The 16627-nt window shown below is 49.4% G+C and overlaps 6 protein-coding genes across 6 annotated transcripts; 5 read left to right on the top strand and 1 right to left on the bottom strand.

The window, feature by feature from the left end:
* Positions 1-474: 474 nt before the first annotated feature.
* KY384_006403 (uncharacterized protein) lies at positions 475-2652 on the top strand (the record flags this gene model as incomplete). Its single annotated transcript, XM_044814899.1, has 1 exon — positions 475-2652. The coding sequence occupies one exon, from the start codon at positions 475-477 to the stop codon at positions 2650-2652; it is 2178 nt and encodes a 725-aa protein (XP_044667999.1).
* A 458-nt stretch (positions 2653-3110) lies between these two features.
* Positions 3111-3898, top strand: EGD1 (Nascent polypeptide-associated complex subunit beta; the record flags this gene model as incomplete). The annotated part of the gene is made up of 3 exons (XM_044814898.1): positions 3111-3156; positions 3328-3492; positions 3648-3898. 3 exons carry the CDS (start codon positions 3111-3113, stop codon positions 3896-3898), a joined length of 462 nt encoding a protein of 153 aa, XP_044667998.1.
* A 296-nt stretch (positions 3899-4194) lies between these two features.
* Positions 4195-5176, bottom strand: KY384_006401 (uncharacterized protein; the record flags this gene model as incomplete). The annotated part of the gene is made up of 2 exons (XM_044814897.1): positions 4195-5039; positions 5095-5176. 2 exons carry the CDS (start codon positions 5174-5176, stop codon positions 4195-4197), a joined length of 927 nt encoding a protein of 308 aa, XP_044667997.1.
* A 747-nt stretch (positions 5177-5923) lies between these two features.
* Positions 5924-6871, top strand: KY384_006400 (uncharacterized protein; the record flags this gene model as incomplete). The annotated part of the gene is made up of 1 exon (XM_044814896.1): positions 5924-6871. The coding sequence occupies one exon, from the start codon at positions 5924-5926 to the stop codon at positions 6869-6871; it is 948 nt and encodes a 315-aa protein (XP_044667996.1).
* Positions 6872-7477: 606 nt separating this feature from the next.
* On the top strand, positions 7478-8918 carry KY384_006399 (uncharacterized protein; the record flags this gene model as incomplete). Its single annotated transcript, XM_044814895.1, has 2 exons — positions 7478-7992; positions 8096-8918. 2 exons carry the CDS (start codon positions 7478-7480, stop codon positions 8916-8918), a joined length of 1338 nt encoding a protein of 445 aa, XP_044667995.1.
* Positions 8919-12148: 3230 nt separating this feature from the next.
* KY384_006398 (uncharacterized protein) lies at positions 12149-14829 on the top strand (the record flags this gene model as incomplete). The annotated part of the gene is made up of 3 exons (XM_044814894.1): positions 12149-12480; positions 12562-12913; positions 12961-14829. 3 exons carry the CDS (start codon positions 12149-12151, stop codon positions 14827-14829), a joined length of 2553 nt encoding a protein of 850 aa, XP_044667994.1.
* Positions 14830-16627: the final 1798 nt, after the last annotated feature.

The raw sequence follows: 16627 nt of genomic DNA, 5'->3' as shown, positions 1-16627 counted from the left end.
ACCATTGTTTTCGCTGTGCGTATGATGTTGGAGAAGTTGGAAAGTGAGCTGAACGGAGAGTGTTCAAATGACCTTACATCCCACAACAGCACTGAACCGGCTCAGTGCTATCATGAAAAAAGAGGGTCCAATGAAAGAAAGTTTTGCTTGCTTTGGGTAAGAAGCCGAGACTCGAAAACAAAACCTTCTCAATGCTTGTCACTAGCGCCACTTTGTTCTTCACAACATCGCTTCTGATTACTTGATGCATCTACTAAGCCGTGGCTTATGCCAGCGAGGGGCGATTTTGTACTTTCGGTAAGCGTACAGCTTCTGGCCCGACTCTCGACTCGACATTTGTTGCTCCACCAATTTTGCACCCATTTTCATACAGGAAATAGTGAACAATATGTTCTACCCACTGATCGAAGCCGCCTATCGCGGCCGCAAAATGAAACCAATTTAATAGATGGTGCTTTCTTTTCGTGGCTGAACATGGACGACATGGAGATGGGCCATACCCATGGCTCGATGGGAAGCACGTCTGGAGACGGCGTTCCGAACCTTTTCTTCCTGCAGCACATGTACTGGGCCGTCGTAGGGAGCGCAATAGGCGTCGCAGCTCTGATCAACATTACCAACAAAGCTTTGTACTGGCAACGAATGACTGATCACGGCAAAGATGCACCTGCGAAACCTAAGAATCTACTCTTCAGGTCATATGCAACGGCGACAGCCATTGGTCGGGAAATCTCCAGTTCAAGCATTTCGTTGCCACTGCCACAGACATGGCAATGCTTGTCTCCTCTGTTGGGATGTTTCTCGCTAGTCCTGGCGGATGCCGTCCTAGTCATTGTGCTCTGCTTCTACGGGCTCAACCCAGGCGATCAATGGCAATATGAAGATGTCGGGTACCGCACTGGCTTCATCGCCGCAACACAATTGCCTCTCGTCGTTCTTCTCGCCGGCAAGAGAAATATCATTGGATTCCTCGTCGGCTGCAGTTACGAACGGTTGAACTGGCTACATCGATGGGTATCTCGAATCCTTTTCTTGACGGTATCAATACACATGGGTTTTTGGTTTCGAAGCTGGGCTAGATATGACTATATCACTATCAAGCTCGAAACAGATCCCATTGTTCAACGTGGGTTTGCCGCTTGGTGCATTCTGCTGTGGATTTTCCTGACTTCATTTGCCCCAATCCGAAGATGGAACTATGAATTTTTCATCGTGCAGCACATTGTGACATTTATCGGTTTTCTGGCTGCGGTATTTCTGCACTTACCTGCCGAGGTCAAAGGCTACGTTTGGTTACCGATCGCATTGTATGCTTGCGATCGCGTAGTACGAACGGTATTTATACTTTTCAACAACTTGTCTATCTTTCATCCACGTCGAAGTGGAAATAGCATTTTGGTCCACAAGGGCAGATTGGAGCCACTGAGTAATGGAGCCTCAAAGATCGTGATCATTGACCCATCCTTCAGATGGCAACCAGGCCAACACGTGTTCCTTTCGTGTCATGGGATTGCACCGCTACAGGCACACCCTTTCACGATCGCTACCCTAATGGAAGATAAACAATTAGAATTCATCATAAAGTCCAAATCCGGTGCGACGAAACATTTCTTTGAGGCGGCGAGGAAGCATCAAGGCCTTCCAACGTCGAGCACAGACCTCAGCTCTCAATACCTCTTCCCAATAATCATCGATGGCCCTTATGGGACCATAAGGCCTTTGTGTCAATTTGATAGTGTGTTTCTGATTGCTGGAGCTAATGGAGGCAGCTTCACCGTTCCACTCATGAGGGAAATTGTTGCTCGTCGTAAACGGCAATTGACACCACCAGCAAACGGTCCGAAAGGATCTAGTATCCCCGAAGCTGTTGTCACACGATACATACGCTTCATATGGGTCATGAAGTCCAAGGGCCAATACCAATGGGCAAGCGAAAAGATCAACAGGGTCTTTGACGACGTGCAGCTGTTGCGAAGTGAAGGTCATCTTATTGAGCTTGACATGAGTATCTACATGACCTGCGATGTGAATCTTGACATTGACATTATCTCGCAACGGAAGTTTTCAGGTGGCGTCATGATTGGCCCGAAAGTTGCTCAAAGAAAGAACATCGAGAAAACTTTCGTTGTTGAAATGGAAAAAGCTACATACAGCAGCTCAACGTCTTCTGACAGGTCTGAGCCAACTACTGAGCGGACTCGAACCAAGAAAGCTTGTGGCCCGAACGGAACATGCTGCTGCGCGACTACAATTGAAGACGAGGATGCAATAAGGCATGCAGCTGATCGACAGGTCTGTTGCTGCTGCACCGCAAAACAACAAGCAAACATCTCAACGAATCAGAAACATGATGAGAAATTGTTACAGGAAAGCCGTCTTTCAGGTGAGGAAACATTGACAGTGGAATCAGACAGTCCCATGACGGGGTTTCACTCCTCAGTAGCGGTGCTCACCGGACGACCTTACCCCAAGATTCTTGTTCGGACAATGTTAGAGAAAGCTCGGGGTGAGAGTGCAGTGGTCGTTTGCGGACCACAAGGATTGAACGATGATGTACGCAACGCTGTCGTAGCCCTGAGTGATGAGCGCGCGGTACATAAGGGTACTGGTGCTCAAGGAATCTATTTCTGGGCGGAAGGCTTTCAGTATTAAACATACATGAGAAAGCTTGTTGGTGTACTATGAATAGTCCGATTTGTGTAGCGCTCTTGCTCACTCATGCCCTTTCTGAAATCTGAGTAGCTGTACCCGGCCACAGTTTGCATGTGTAATCTTGACAAGTCCTTTCGCTCGCGATGCATTTCATTGTCTGAATAGTCTGACGATGGGGTAGGAGGTGTCTTTTTTACGGCCTTTGCCCGCCTTGAGCGCTTGAAATTCGTCAGTTGTAGAGAGATTCCTCGCATCCACGTACTCTAAGACGTCGTCTTGGTCTTGGCGTCAAGCGTCCAACCGCACCATCCATTGTGAGAAACTTTTACCACAAAGCAAACAGCCCTGTGCAAGACATCTTGCTCTTGCTTACAAGCTTCCTGGAGCATTGACGGCTATTGACTCGGATTGGCATCTTTAATCATACCTTTTGAGCGCCGGCAACCCAGATCTTCATCATGGACCAAGCAAAGCTACAGAAGATGCAGCAGTCAGTTCGAATAGGTGAGCAGACTGCTCCCTTAAAAATTCAATTAGCCACTCTGCTAACACTCTTCCTTCTAGGGTGAAGCTCTCCTCAACGTTCCTTCGCATTTTCGTCTTCATTGCCCACAGTTCCCCCCAAAAGCACAAATAGTATATCCCTAGCTAATGATCTATCTTATAGTGGCAAAGGTACCCCTCGAAGAAAAGTCAAGAAAGTCCACAAGACGGCTGGCACAGACGACAAGAAATTGCAAACGTCCCTTAAGAAACTCAATGTACAACCGATCAATGCGATCGAAGAAGTCAACATGTTCAAGGAGGATGGTAATGTCATTCATTTTGCTGCGCCAAAAGGTTGATTCTCTCCCATCTATCCACTGCTCTTCTCTCAAGCGCTACATTTGCATACTTCTGGCGCAGTGGCTGCTAAGCTCCTAACCGGAGATTTTCCTTTTTTACCCTTGTGCACACCACATCAAGAAAGCGACGCTAATGTACCAAACCAACAGTCCACGCATCCGTCCCCTCAAACACATTCGCAGTCTACGGCTCCGGCGAAGACAAAGAGTTGACAGAATTGGTCCCTGGGATCCTAAATCAGCTGGGACCGGACAGTCTGGCTAGTCTTAGGAAACTGGCGGAGAGCTATCAGAGCATGCAGAAGAAGGATGGAGGGAAGGGCGAGGGAGGGGATGATGACGATGATGACGACATACCAGATTTGGTCGAGGGAGAGAACTTCGAGAGCAAAGTCGAATAAAGGCGTCTGGAATGGACCAGAGTGGAAAATGATGGGGAGAAGCATGTTGGTAGGGGAATTGTGAGGGGTTTGGGAAATGTGAATAGTTGAAGAGAGGAGAAGATTGAGATCCCAAATTGATAGACGGATGCTCGGCTCTCACTGAACACATTTGTGGGGTATGCTCAAGGTACTATTGAGGTGTCTTTGTAGACTTGATACAATTACAGTCAAAAAGCCATGTGCTAAATCGGTGGCCCCGTCTAGTTTTGCAATCACAGGTATAGCCAAAACATCCCCTTCATGCTGTGCATTTCCTAGAAGCCCTTCGCTGCAAGCTCCTTCTCTGTGTACTCCCACAAATCCGAGGCCAGCCCCTTTTTCTGTGCAAGTGGGCTCCCAGCGGCTAGACTGGCGACAGGCTTGTAGTAAGCACCGTTCCGAATCTCCTCTTTCGGCGCTGTTGCAGCCCACAATTGATTCAATGCACCCTGCTGGACGGTACCTCTCAACCACCCTCCGACCATGAGACCCCACCTAAGAATTGGATTGGAAGTACTATTTGGCGCGTACAGGTCAGTTTTGATGACTCCTGGGTGAACGGCTACGCTGGTAATGTTGGGGTGGTGAGCAGCTAATTGCTGTGCGAAGAGGATATTGGCCAGCTTGCTGTAGCCGTAGACTGTCCAAGGATTGAGCTTCTTGAGCGCAATTTGATCTGTGAGGACCGAGGCTGTGCGAGCAAAATTGTGTCCTTCACTAGTGAGGTTGATAATTCTGACATCTGCGCCTGGTTGCTGTGCGGTGGCTTCAAGAGTAGGCATCAGGAGCTTCGTGAGGAGTGCGTGACCCATGTGATTGGTGCCGAACTGGATCTCATAGCCGTCCTTAGTCTCGGTTGAAGGGACTGCCATAATGCCCGCATTATTCATAAGAACGTCTAATCGCGTTTGTTTGGAGGCAAATTCTTGGGCGGCAGAGGAGATGGAGTCGAATGAGGAGAGGTCGAGGGGTATGAATGCAATATTGGCATTGGGCTGGTTCTTCTTCAATTCTGCGACGGCGGCTTCACCTTTGCTGGGTGTACGAGCAGCTAGAAAGACTTGTTCTGGCTCATGCTCAAGTAGCTGCTTGATTGCTTCAAGACCAAGCCCGGTGTTACCTGAGCATAACCATCAGCTCATTTCAGAAGTCGACACATATGAAAGAACACTGACCTCCAGTCACAAAGAAGACCTTCCCTTTCAAGCTAAGTATTTCTGTAGCAGGATCGAAGCTTTTGCCGCCAAACAGTCCCATAATCGCGTGCGATATGGAACGCAAATTTATGAACAAGCTGTATGAGAAGCCAGGCAATTGAGGTAATTGAAGGAGGAATGGATAGCTTTGCTGAGCAACCAGTAGTGTCTATGGAGGCTGGTGCGTGGAGAGTTCGAGCTTGAATGGTACATAGCGAAGGCCGATATATATATCCAACACTCTGTAGTTTGCGGTTGACCTGGATAGAGCTCGCACGCAGCACGGCTACGGATGAATACGTTGTGAATAGCTTTCGACCCCCTACGGCGATCGCCAAGGTCGATACGGATACGCGAGTGGCTTAAAGTTCTGCTGTTCGAGGGTTCGCTCGGCTGACTCTCCCTCGAAAGGTCAATTGAGAATTGTGTTGCAAGCTTCATGACTTCCCGTCATCTACAATGCACGTCTGCTCGAAGTGTCCGGGTTTTTGTCTCAATGCTCACGGATTGTTCGCGTCTACCCTATTGCTCAGAGGGTAGGACAGATAAGGAGCTCGTCAATCGCGGTCATGGTATGGCTTTTCAGCCATTCAACAAGGAAGCTGCCCGTTTAGGAAGGCGTGTCAGCTTCACGCATGGTGGCACGGTAACATCTTCGTTATAATTTTCACGTTTGCATGCGCTCTTGGAATTTGCCTTATCTTGCACAATCCGGCAAAATTTTATTTTGACACTAGATCAATCGGCTTGGTTGGTGTATAGAAGAAGAGAAAGATCCCATTTGAAGGCCAGCCAGATCCATAGCAGAATGACGGAGTCGACACGCACTACGGTGACCGGTGATGTGGACAGCCTCAACCCCTGCGGTATCCGAATTGCAGGTATCAAGTGGATTTCCGTCGCCGGGGCCAAATACAAAGTTTGGACGAAGAAGATGGGCTCTGGAAGCCTCAAAGTACTTCTACTTCATGGCGGCCCTGGCTTTCCTCACGACTATCTGGAATGCTTTGAATCCTTCCTTCCCGAAGCCGGGATCGAGATGTACTACTACGACCAATTGGGCTGTGGCAATTCTGACAAACCAGAAGATTCTTCACTTTGGAACCTCGAGCGATATCTCGAAGAAGTTGAGGAAGTGAGAAAAGGCCTCGGATTGACAGACTTCATCCTATTAGGTCACAGCTGGGGCGGAATCTTGACCATGGAGTACGCTTTGAAACATCAGAACGATGGACACCTGAAAGCAATCGTGGTGTCGAATATGGTTGCAAGTATTGAGTCATTCCTACGACGGGTAAATGAGTGGAAGGACACTTTGCCTCCAGACCTGTTGCAGAAAGTGAATCAAATCGAAGCGGCGGGCGATTGGGAAAATCCTGAGTACGAAAGAATCATGATGGACGAAATATATCCAACCGTAATCTGCCGAAATACACCCTGGCCTGAGCCCGTGACTCGCTCGTTTCGCCTTGTTAACCAGGACATATACGTGCAAATGCAAGGTCATAGTGAATTCGTAGTCACAGGAAATATGAAGGGATGGGATGTATGGGATTCGTTGCCGAACATTAGACTCAAGTCATTGATCATTGGAGCAGAGTATGATGAGATGGATCCTGAAGATTGCAAAAAGATGGCACAGATCATACCTAATGGAGAAGTGGTTGTGTGTCCTGGAGGAAGTCATATGTGCTTCTATGATGCGCAAGATCATTATTTCAAGTATCTACTGGCATTCTTGCAATCACTAAGCTAGATAAATTACCATTGAAGTCGTGCTTTTGATGTGATGTCTCTCAAGTCTATGTAACCTCTGAATAGGCATATCGTGTCAAAGAGCTTGTTGAAACCCCTGAAATTACAGGGTGTCACTCTTGATGAAGCAAACTTTGGCGCCGGTAGAGGTGTCACTTTCGAAATGAGATCCTTGCCGACAATGCCAACGTATTCATTCATCAGTCTTCACTTTGATGTTCAAATTGGAAGTAACGAAAATGAAAAAGGCTTCGCATCTCTGCGGCTAGCGGCCGGATCTGGCATCTTGGTCGGATCGGATGAATCGATCTTGCGCCGGAAAGGCACGTGCACCACCAGTGCAGGAGCTCACAGATCCTCAAATTCGATATCCTCAATGTACTGTCCGATTATACCCTTCAGTCAATGAAAAGAATTTTGGTGAGATTGTGGCAGGCTTTGACGCTGGTGGCCGATCGAAGCAAGTCATGACGTACCCTGAAGGCGTCCTGTACCCTCCGTCTAATACAAAGTTGTCATTGTCCCTGTATTGCTGTCTCTACGGCCTTAGCTTCTGGTCTTCATTAAACCATCATTGTTGATATAATAGACAAAAACCTTCTTTGCGATGTCGTCTTCACGTGTGCTGATATATCTCCTTCGTCGCGATCTACGATTTGCGGACAATCCTATACTTAATGACGTCTCCAAAACATTCCAGCAGTCTCGTCACCCGTACACTCACTTTCTGCCTGTATATGTTTTTGCAGCCCAACAGATTGAGGTCTCGGGCTTCTTGTCCTCCAATGAACAACGCTCACCGTACCCAGAGGCTCGTTCAGATGCCGGAGGCTTCTGGAGATGTGGACCTCACCGTGCAAAGTTCCTGGCGGAGAGTGTGTGGGATTTGCAAAAGAACTTAGAAGCCGCAGGTAGCGGCCTGGTGATTCGAGTAGGCATGCTAGGGCATGTAGTGAATGCATTGTTGGATGGCTTCAAAGATACTACGGAAGTAGTGGGGGTGTGGATGACGGAGGAGGAAGGCGTAGAAGAAAAAAGGGAAGAGCGAGACGTACGTAGCATGACCGAGAAAGCAGGAAAAGAATTCAAGCTGTGGACCGACGAGAAATACTACGTGGACGAGTCAGTCTGACCTTTCAATACTTATGCTAAGCTGACAACTTCAAAGTCGTGACATCCCCTTTCAAAATCCTCGCGAGCTTCCTGATATCTTCACTTCTTACAGGAAGCAAGTTGAGCCACTTCGGGATACACCTCGCCGAGTCCTTCCGGCTCCGCCGAAGTTACCGGACCTTCCTTCCAGTATACCATCACAACAGGGTCCGTTCTCTATACCGACATCTCTCGACACACTCATAGCTGCTCTTCACAAACCTCTCGTGCCTAATCTTGGCCTGGAAAACCCACCGAAATTGCTCAGTAAGGCCCATAATGCCCATCCATTCCAGGGAGGTGAGAATGCTGTCCACGAACGCGTCAGCCATTTAATCACAACCGGTAGTATGACAACATACAAAGATACTCGCAATGGAATGATAGGAGCTAACTTTAGCACGAAACTTTCTGCCTGGTTAGCGTTAGGTTGCATAACGGCAAGGCAGGTACACTGGTATCTGGTCGATTTCGAAGAAGGCAAGACTGAGCTAGGCAAAGGTGTTCATGGTTATGGCAAGGGGGAAAATAAAGGCACGGCAGCGGTGCGATTTGAATTGCTGTGGCGCGACTATTTTCGACTGGCAACGAGGAAATTCGGACCTAGGCTGTTTCGAATCGGCGGGTTCAAGGACGACCGAAGTATACCATGGCAGTATCCACAGAAGAACCCGGATGCGCAGTGGAGAGTAGCTAGGTTCTTAGAAGGAAGAACCGGCAATGGTTTCATCGATGCTTCTATGAGGGAATTGTTCCTCACTGGTTATACTTCAAATCGATTGCGGCAGAACGTAGCATCTTTCCTCGCGAAGCATATGGGCGTCGACTGGCGCATCGGCGCAGAGTGGTATGAGTCTTTGCTCGTGGACTATGATCTTAGCAGCAATTGGGGGTAAGAATACAATGATCTCGATAAGCCCAATCTTACGCACAGATTTGCTTACACTGAATCAGAACTGGCAATATAACGCAGGAGTTGGTAACGACCCAAGAGAGTCCAGGACTTTCAACCCAGTGAAACAAGGTTTCGATTATGATCCAAAAGGTCAGTACGTAAAAATGTGGGTGGAGGAATTACGGCAACTCGACGATCCACAGCTCCTGTTTCAGCCATGGAAAATGAACGAGGAGACGAAGAAGGAACTTGGACTTCTAGGCAACGAGCTGGTTGAGGAGCCTCTAAAGAGAATAGAGTTCCGCCCTTCGAAGAACGGGGGAGGCGGCGGTAGGGGCGGCCGGGGTGGTAGAGGTGGAAGAGGTGGGCGGGGCAGAGGGAGTGGAGGGGGAGGCGGTCGAGGTCCCAGGTAGTGACAACACGATCAGTAGTGTATATGATAGCGATGGTACGTGAAAGACCATTCGGTTGTTGACTAGTGTGCAGGACTTGGCAACGTCTGGCCTGTGTGAACGCATCGTAGTGGTTGCAAGCATAAAATCTCCGGATATCAATCAACCTTTATCCTGAAACGATCTGCTTGTATGGAGAGGCGGTGAATGTGATACGTGCTTATCTTTGGTCATGGCCTGATAAGTGCTATAATTTACTATAAGGATTGCCCATCGCCCACTGGCAGCTTTGCAACTCTTCTCGACCTACCCTGAGCAGTTCTTTCCACGTGAACCGCACGGCACACGCCCCGTCTGGACTATTGGCACAGTCTCGTTACACACGATGGAGAGAGCGAGGCGCTGCCTTCATCCTCGTGGATGACGTACAAAATCCTCTATGACACTCAAAATGATCATTGTTTTGCGATACTTCCTGTGAAGTTCACTTTCTCATCATCCAGTCTTGAACATGATCAGTGATCAGGCCATCCCTTCGAAGCGGATATTGTTGCCACCTGCTGTCCGCTGCGCTTCGCACTCCTTTTGAGGTAACACTTCAAGGAAAAGGAAGTTGAGTCCGCTTCATGAATATCCTTGAAAATCAGTAGATTCCCTGGCTGAACTTGGATTGCGTCTAAAGACATTCAGCTCGTTTTCCCAGGTCCCAAAGTACGCCGACTCAGTTCCTTTTTCTGCAAGCTTTCAGCCGAAGTCTCGGACACTCAAAAATCGATCTTTGGAAAGACAACCCCCACGCCTTCAAGCGAGCTAAAAGTTGGTGGGTTGGACAGGATCGAGACGCGTGGTCTGTGCGGGGGACACCCATGTATGTCTTTGGGGAAGTCGTCTCAACTTGCCGAGCTTTTTGGGGACCCGCCACGCATACACAGAACAAGCTGCATATAGGATGTGGTCATCGAAGATGCTCGACATGTCATTTGGCAGGTGTCAGCGCCGAAAGCAATCCGGTATATGCGGGCCCCCAGTCGGGCCGAATCGCCTCGAATATCCAACATCAAACTGAGGCTTTTGGGGATTATTTGAATCCGACGGCGTGCGCTCTTGACATATATGGAGTCACGCAGATGCTTACATTGCTGATCTTGTGGTCCAAGTTCTGGTTGTTGGGCACTGCAAAGAACAGCATTCTCTGTGTCTCTACGGAAAGGACGACGAGATTTGAAAGACTCTAGGATATCTAGCAAGGTTAGATGCTGCGTGCCAGAATCCACATCCAGCTATCGACGGAAAACGGCAGATTGGGCTTGCAACTTTCACTGGCGGAAAGTGAGTCATTGACGGTCTCTCAAAAAGGATCGAAGTGGTCCCGTCTGTCTCTCCGATATGTTACATATCATCAAATATTCCTTGGAATATATCTCACATCCCGTCCTTTGTAATGGACACACATGTGAAAAATGCTTCGGACAAAACCGGGTGAGATGAGCAGTAAGAAGAAGCTAGCTTGCATGCTCCAATACTAGTCGTTGCGAATGACATGGTGCTGCAGAAAGCAATGTTTGGGAACAGTATACGGAGCATGCAGCATGTTCCACAGCTGGGCAAATTGGCAGAAGCAGAGAACTGATTTCTCTCTAACAGAGGAGTTCTCTTGATGTGAGAACGATACGACATGGACGTTCGTCCTCCCCTATTCTGCCTGTGGCATCCTTGAGTCTGGATTGCTGACTGCTCATAAACTGCGTGGATGTGGTTGGGCGTGAGGTACGCAATAAAACTGGGGGTGAGCCTCGGTGGCCAAGGATCGTCCACCCCACATTCGAACGAAATCCCGTTTCCGCCTTGGACGTTCGCACTAGAGTGCGCAATGTCGCGGGGCCCGAAATAGGATTCTAAGGTAGGCAGCTTGTGTGGGCCTGTGGCAAGTTCCAGGCGATTTCCAGGCAAACCAAATGGAATTACGGTATCAACTTCTTCACCAACATATTTTCGCGGGTTCGAGTGCATAACAACAAGCATGAGTCGTGAGCGTGATCTTTGCCATGGCTCATACCGTTCTTCTTGTAATCATCTCATCTCACTGCATAGGGCATTGTTTGACAGGCCGTTCATCCTGACACACGGTGCAGACGATCCCTCGAGCCCTTCCTGGCTTCCCTTTGTGGGCCACTGGGCCCTAGTATCCCTCCCTCCGGCTATTGTAGACTAGCAGGTATTGGTCCATTTGCGTTTGACCCTGAAGGTCAACTGCAGATCTTCCTGCTCCCCTCGCCCATCCCTCAGTCCATCCTCCCCTTCTCCTCGCGATCATGTGCGTTCGCTGTGTGCTCCGTCGAGTCGCGACGACTTGATCTTTCCAAGAAGCGGCAAGCTGTTGACCCTACATCCGGCAGAGCTTTCGACATAGCAAGATCGTTGAGCCGAAACCTTTCGCATCTTCAGTCTAGACGAGCAAGGTTGCATAGCCCAGGCTGCCCGTCTGGTTGGTCGTTGGCCATCTGTATTTGGTTAAGGTATTTAGCTTCCAACACGCGGAGGCGTAAAAAAGTGCTCTAGAACTAGTGAGAGGTAGCGGTTGACCCCACGCTCATCAACTGCAAAGTGCGGGAGTGCATCCAATCTCGACTCGTGCAAGCCATCACCCAAATTCACCATTGGATTCTCTTTAGCGCATTTGGCCGCATCGAACATTTTTCACTCTCCTTCTACCCTATACACACACCTCCAGCCTTCACCATCCTGTTCGACTCGCTTTCTACCACTCCGACGACCAAGGCTCAACACTCATGACGCCTTCTCCTACCATTCTAGCAGTGCCCCTCCGCTACCGCAAGCTATGCGACCCTCTGTGACGGCAGCTAACCGCCAACAAGCCGACCTGCATGCTCCCCCGCTTCGTTCCCAGAACACGCTGGATTCCTCACCCGAGAGACAGAAGGCGCGCAAAGAGGTCCTCCAAGATGCCATATTCCCTTCCTACAAAGACGACGCAGGAGGCCCGGACTCTAGCCACCCGGACGAAATGGCGAAAGAGGACCCACTGGGGATCCAGATGTGGAAGCTCTGGAGCAGGACCAAGCACCAGCTGCCAAACCAAGAGCGCATGGATAACCTGACCTGGCGGATGATGGCGATGAACCTCAAACGCAAGGAACGGGAGCAGGCGAGGTGGGTCGTACCTGCGCTTTAAACCGCCGTGAATCCTGCGTCTAAGCTGAATGACTGCTAATGAGCACATCCGTTCTGTAGATTCAATGAATTGCAGCAGCGCACCAGAACACGGCAGCCTTCTGGAATTGCGCAGCTTCGAAATGGACTCTCTGTACCTGAATCGAACATCAACGCAGATGACATGAACATTGACGATTTCATACTTCCCAACTCAACTGCGTCTCCTGCCAATCTCACCCCTTCTCCTCCAACTCCACCACCGAATACGGTAGTAGCAGCCATTCCCATTAAGCAACGAAAAGAACCCCAACAGCAGCATGGTGCTTTTTCACATTTCCCACCGTCCGCCCCTTCGCAAGAGCGGGCCCGGAGCAGAGAATTTGATTATGTCCAAAGGCGAGTTCGAAAGACAAGTATTGACGAGACCAAAGTATGATGTCTTGACAGCTGGTGGTGCATATGCTGATTTGGTTCCAGGGTCGAAAACGTCCTGCTGAGTTCTCCCCTCAAGTCCAAGCAACTGCCGCTCCTAGCATCATGATTCCCAGCGATGCGGATCCGGACCATGGTCTGGTTGACTATTCACTGGATCAGTCCCATCATCCCGGATTTCTTGTTCATGCCAACTCCTTTCCACAACAGCTATCTTTCAATATGAATGACTATAATATGGATGATCCAATTCTGAACTCTGCTGGGGTCAATTCGAACTTTGGCTTCTCTCCAAACATTTCCCCAATCAATAGTGCTGGTATCCCCAATCACTACGGCAAGGGTATGGATGGATATCCCTTGAGTGCTGGTGACTTCAGATCGCCTCCAGATTCAACCCGTCCATCCAGTGGATCGACACCACAGCCACTGTACGAAAACATGGAAGTGCACCGTGGACGAGCACAGAACATACCGATTCATCGGGCACCACATTTCAACAATGATATGCAGCAGCACTACATGTTCAATATGGGCCATGACACAATGCTGAACTCTGCAAGCAGCACAGGAGGTCTGTCAAGCTTCCCAACGCCTGCTTATTCCATGCAACAACATGTCAATCCTTCTCATGTTCTACGCCCAGAGCATCCGGATAGTCAAATGCAAGGCACAATGTCTGCACGCAATGAGAATATCTTTACTTTCGGCGACGACTCAGACAACGAAGAAGACGAACGATCGTCTTTTCCAGAGGGAACGATGATGATGCAGACTGACTACTCGCCGGTAGAGGATCCTCCACTTGATGTACGGCACAGTATGTCTTGGGATGGGGGGCAGATGCACAACATGGCCTCGCGGCTCGCTGGTGGTGGTCCGAAGAAGCAAGTAACCATAGGTGGAACCGAAATGGTTTCCTCACCCCAGGATTGGTCTCCCGACGGCCCCGTAAATCACAGTCGCGGACCATCGGCTTCCGTCAGTGACGTTCGAAAGAGGAGTAACGATCCACGGCAGCAAAAGATTCCGCGCACAAGCTCGACTCCTAATGTCCTGAATTTTGGCCAACAAATATCCATGAATGGCCGTCCACAATCTTCTCCCAGTTCTCCTCCGATCTCTGGCTTCAGTAGTACTGTGCCCTCTCGTCCATCCAGCCCGGACGGGTCCAAATCCGGAGACAACAATGGGGTTCCAACAACCTGCACTAATTGCTTTACGCAGACCACACCACTATGGCGCCGAAATCCCGAAGGGCATCCATTGTGCAACGCTTGTGGCCTCTTTTTGAAATTGCATGGTGTGGTTCGACCTCTTTCCTTGAAGACAGACGTCATCAAGAAGCGGAACAGGGGAAGTGGCCACCAGCTGCCAGTCGGTGCCGCCTCAACAAGGTCCTCAAAGAAGAACTCGCGGAAGAACTCTGTCAACCAGGCGGCTGCTGCTACTCCTACTCCTACAAGAGGTGGGCAGAACGATTCGGCATCGCCCCCTTCTACCTATGGTTCAGGATCAACTGCTGGCAGTACGCCTACAAGCTATGGACCAGGGACATCTTCTGGTAAGAGCGGCGTTGTTGCCATCGCGGCTGCGCCCCCCAAACCCTCATCAGTGTCCACTCAAAGTAGGCCATCCACTACCGTTGTCCCTAAACGTCAGCGTAGGCACTCAAAGGCAAATACAAATAAGAGTGGAGATGGTTTACAAGAAGCTGAAATGGCTGACGCAGACGATATCAGTGGGAAGGCTTCATCTACAGCTGCTCGAAATAAAGATATCGCCAATCACTCAGCTATGCACGGTGGTATGAGTGGCATGTCCAGCATCATGGGTGGTGCTCAGCCAACCGCAATGGCTGGTGGGCCTGGTAATGGGAGTCAAGAATGGGAGTGGCTCACCATGAGCTTGTGAAGTTGAATCGTTTCACATTCTCTCCAGATTCTTTCAAACACGATTGAGGAACATCACCCAGCGTCCCGTCGAACTTGGCTATGATGGTTGCCTAAGAAGCAATTTCGCCCGAGCCTGCCCTTTTAATGGAAACACGCACTGAATCTCCAAGATCGGCATTCCTTGCAAAGCTGCGGAAAGCTTCTCACCACACACGAACACTCTTACGCCAGCAATATCTTCTGATCTTTCTACTCTATCTTACAAGGCTGGTCTACATTTTGTGGAATTTTTTCTTTTTGGAATGACTCGCAAAGTGATATCACCGCGTCTGACCCTAGTGTCAGAAGTGCGCAATGTAATTTGATTTATGGGTTTTCTGATTATCTGTCTTATGTGAAGGAGTCTTTCTACGAGTAATCATCTAGGCAGGAGTTCCGAGGTGTTGGTTGTTGGGAACGAACTATCCTAGGGTCCGTTGGGGAACACAGCGATGATAGTGACGAGCCATGCATGGAATAAAGATAGGGTTTGCACTATATGTTGTGTACATAGTTTCGGGAGAACAAGGGCAACGACGCAGGCGCGTGGACTGGTGGATAGACGGCGATGGTTTATAGAGACATGCGAGTACACATTCAAACAGAAAGATTGAGTGCTCAGTGATCACTTCTTCTCAAATAGTCTTATCCTTCCCAACCCATCAGGCTCGAAGCATGGTCTCTAAAATGTCCCTATAGAGCATACGCTCTCAGTCTTCAATCCATGTGACACGCAGTCGTCAAGTCATTCCATATCATGTAGAGCGTTGAGACAGCCTCGAGTCCCCAACCCCTTCATCACGTACAATATCACTCTTGTCGCCACTTGACTCTTGTCTCTTGACCCATGCTCCTTCGGTCTATACTTCCCATGACATCCAATCTCACTCCCATGCATCGCACCACTGCATGTAAGAGCCATTGATTCTTCGATCCCTCACTTCTCCCCCTTCGAAGCCACAGAGCCCGCCGCCGCACTCGCCGTCTCTTCTCCCAGAATCTTTGAGGCAGCCATAAACCTGTAGGGAAAAGACAAGCATCAGTCAAAATACCTCCTCAGCACGAAAATCCTAATGAGCACTCCCTCCCACCCTCTCCTCTGTCAGATGTAATGGATGAGTAAGACTCACGCGCCACCCCACCAACCCCCCAATCCCCGCATATACTCCGCCTGCACGGCGGTCATACCAAGCAGATTCTCCATATCAGCCATTTGGGCATTCAGTTGGGCGAGTTGCGCGTGGAGATGCGTGTACTGTCTGTTTCTGTTTACATTGCTGCTGATTGTGCTGCTAGAGGGAGTGTGAGCAGAGGCTGTGGACGCGTTGTGGGAAGCGGTCGCGTTATGAGGGGCGCCAGGTGTTTGGTGAGAGTTGATGTGCATGGTTGAGGGGCGGGCGTGGTTGGACATGGTCCTTGTGCTGAGTGAGTTATTGGGGAGAGTGTGGTGGAGTAAGTCATAGAGGTTGGCGGGATTGTGTTTCTCACCAGGTAATCACTCTTTTCTACACCGACTCAACACTTCGTACAGGAAAGAAAACACATTGCTTTGAAGTTGTGGGGTCAAGGGACGAAAACATATGTCTGGTTCATTTTCATTCCTAGATGCCATGATCTTCTAGCTAACACGCAGTCACCGTACCAGCAAAGTCAGCTGCTCGTCATTGAGGCCCCACTGACGCGCTTTCACTTCTCCTTTTGTACCTCGCTTGCGCTCCACCATGTGTCATTTCATGCAGACCCACACCTATATATGCTAGGCTTCCCCATGTCTATCC

Source organism: Bacidia gigantensis, assembly GCF_019456465.1.
Source record: "Bacidia gigantensis strain McMullin 20006 chromosome Unknown contig_249, whole genome shotgun sequence".
NCBI lineage: Eukaryota > Fungi > Ascomycota > Lecanoromycetes > Lecanorales > Ramalinaceae > Bacidia > Bacidia gigantensis.
The sequence above is the reverse complement of the archived record's forward strand: the minus strand, read 5'-3'. Positions and strand labels throughout refer to the sequence as shown.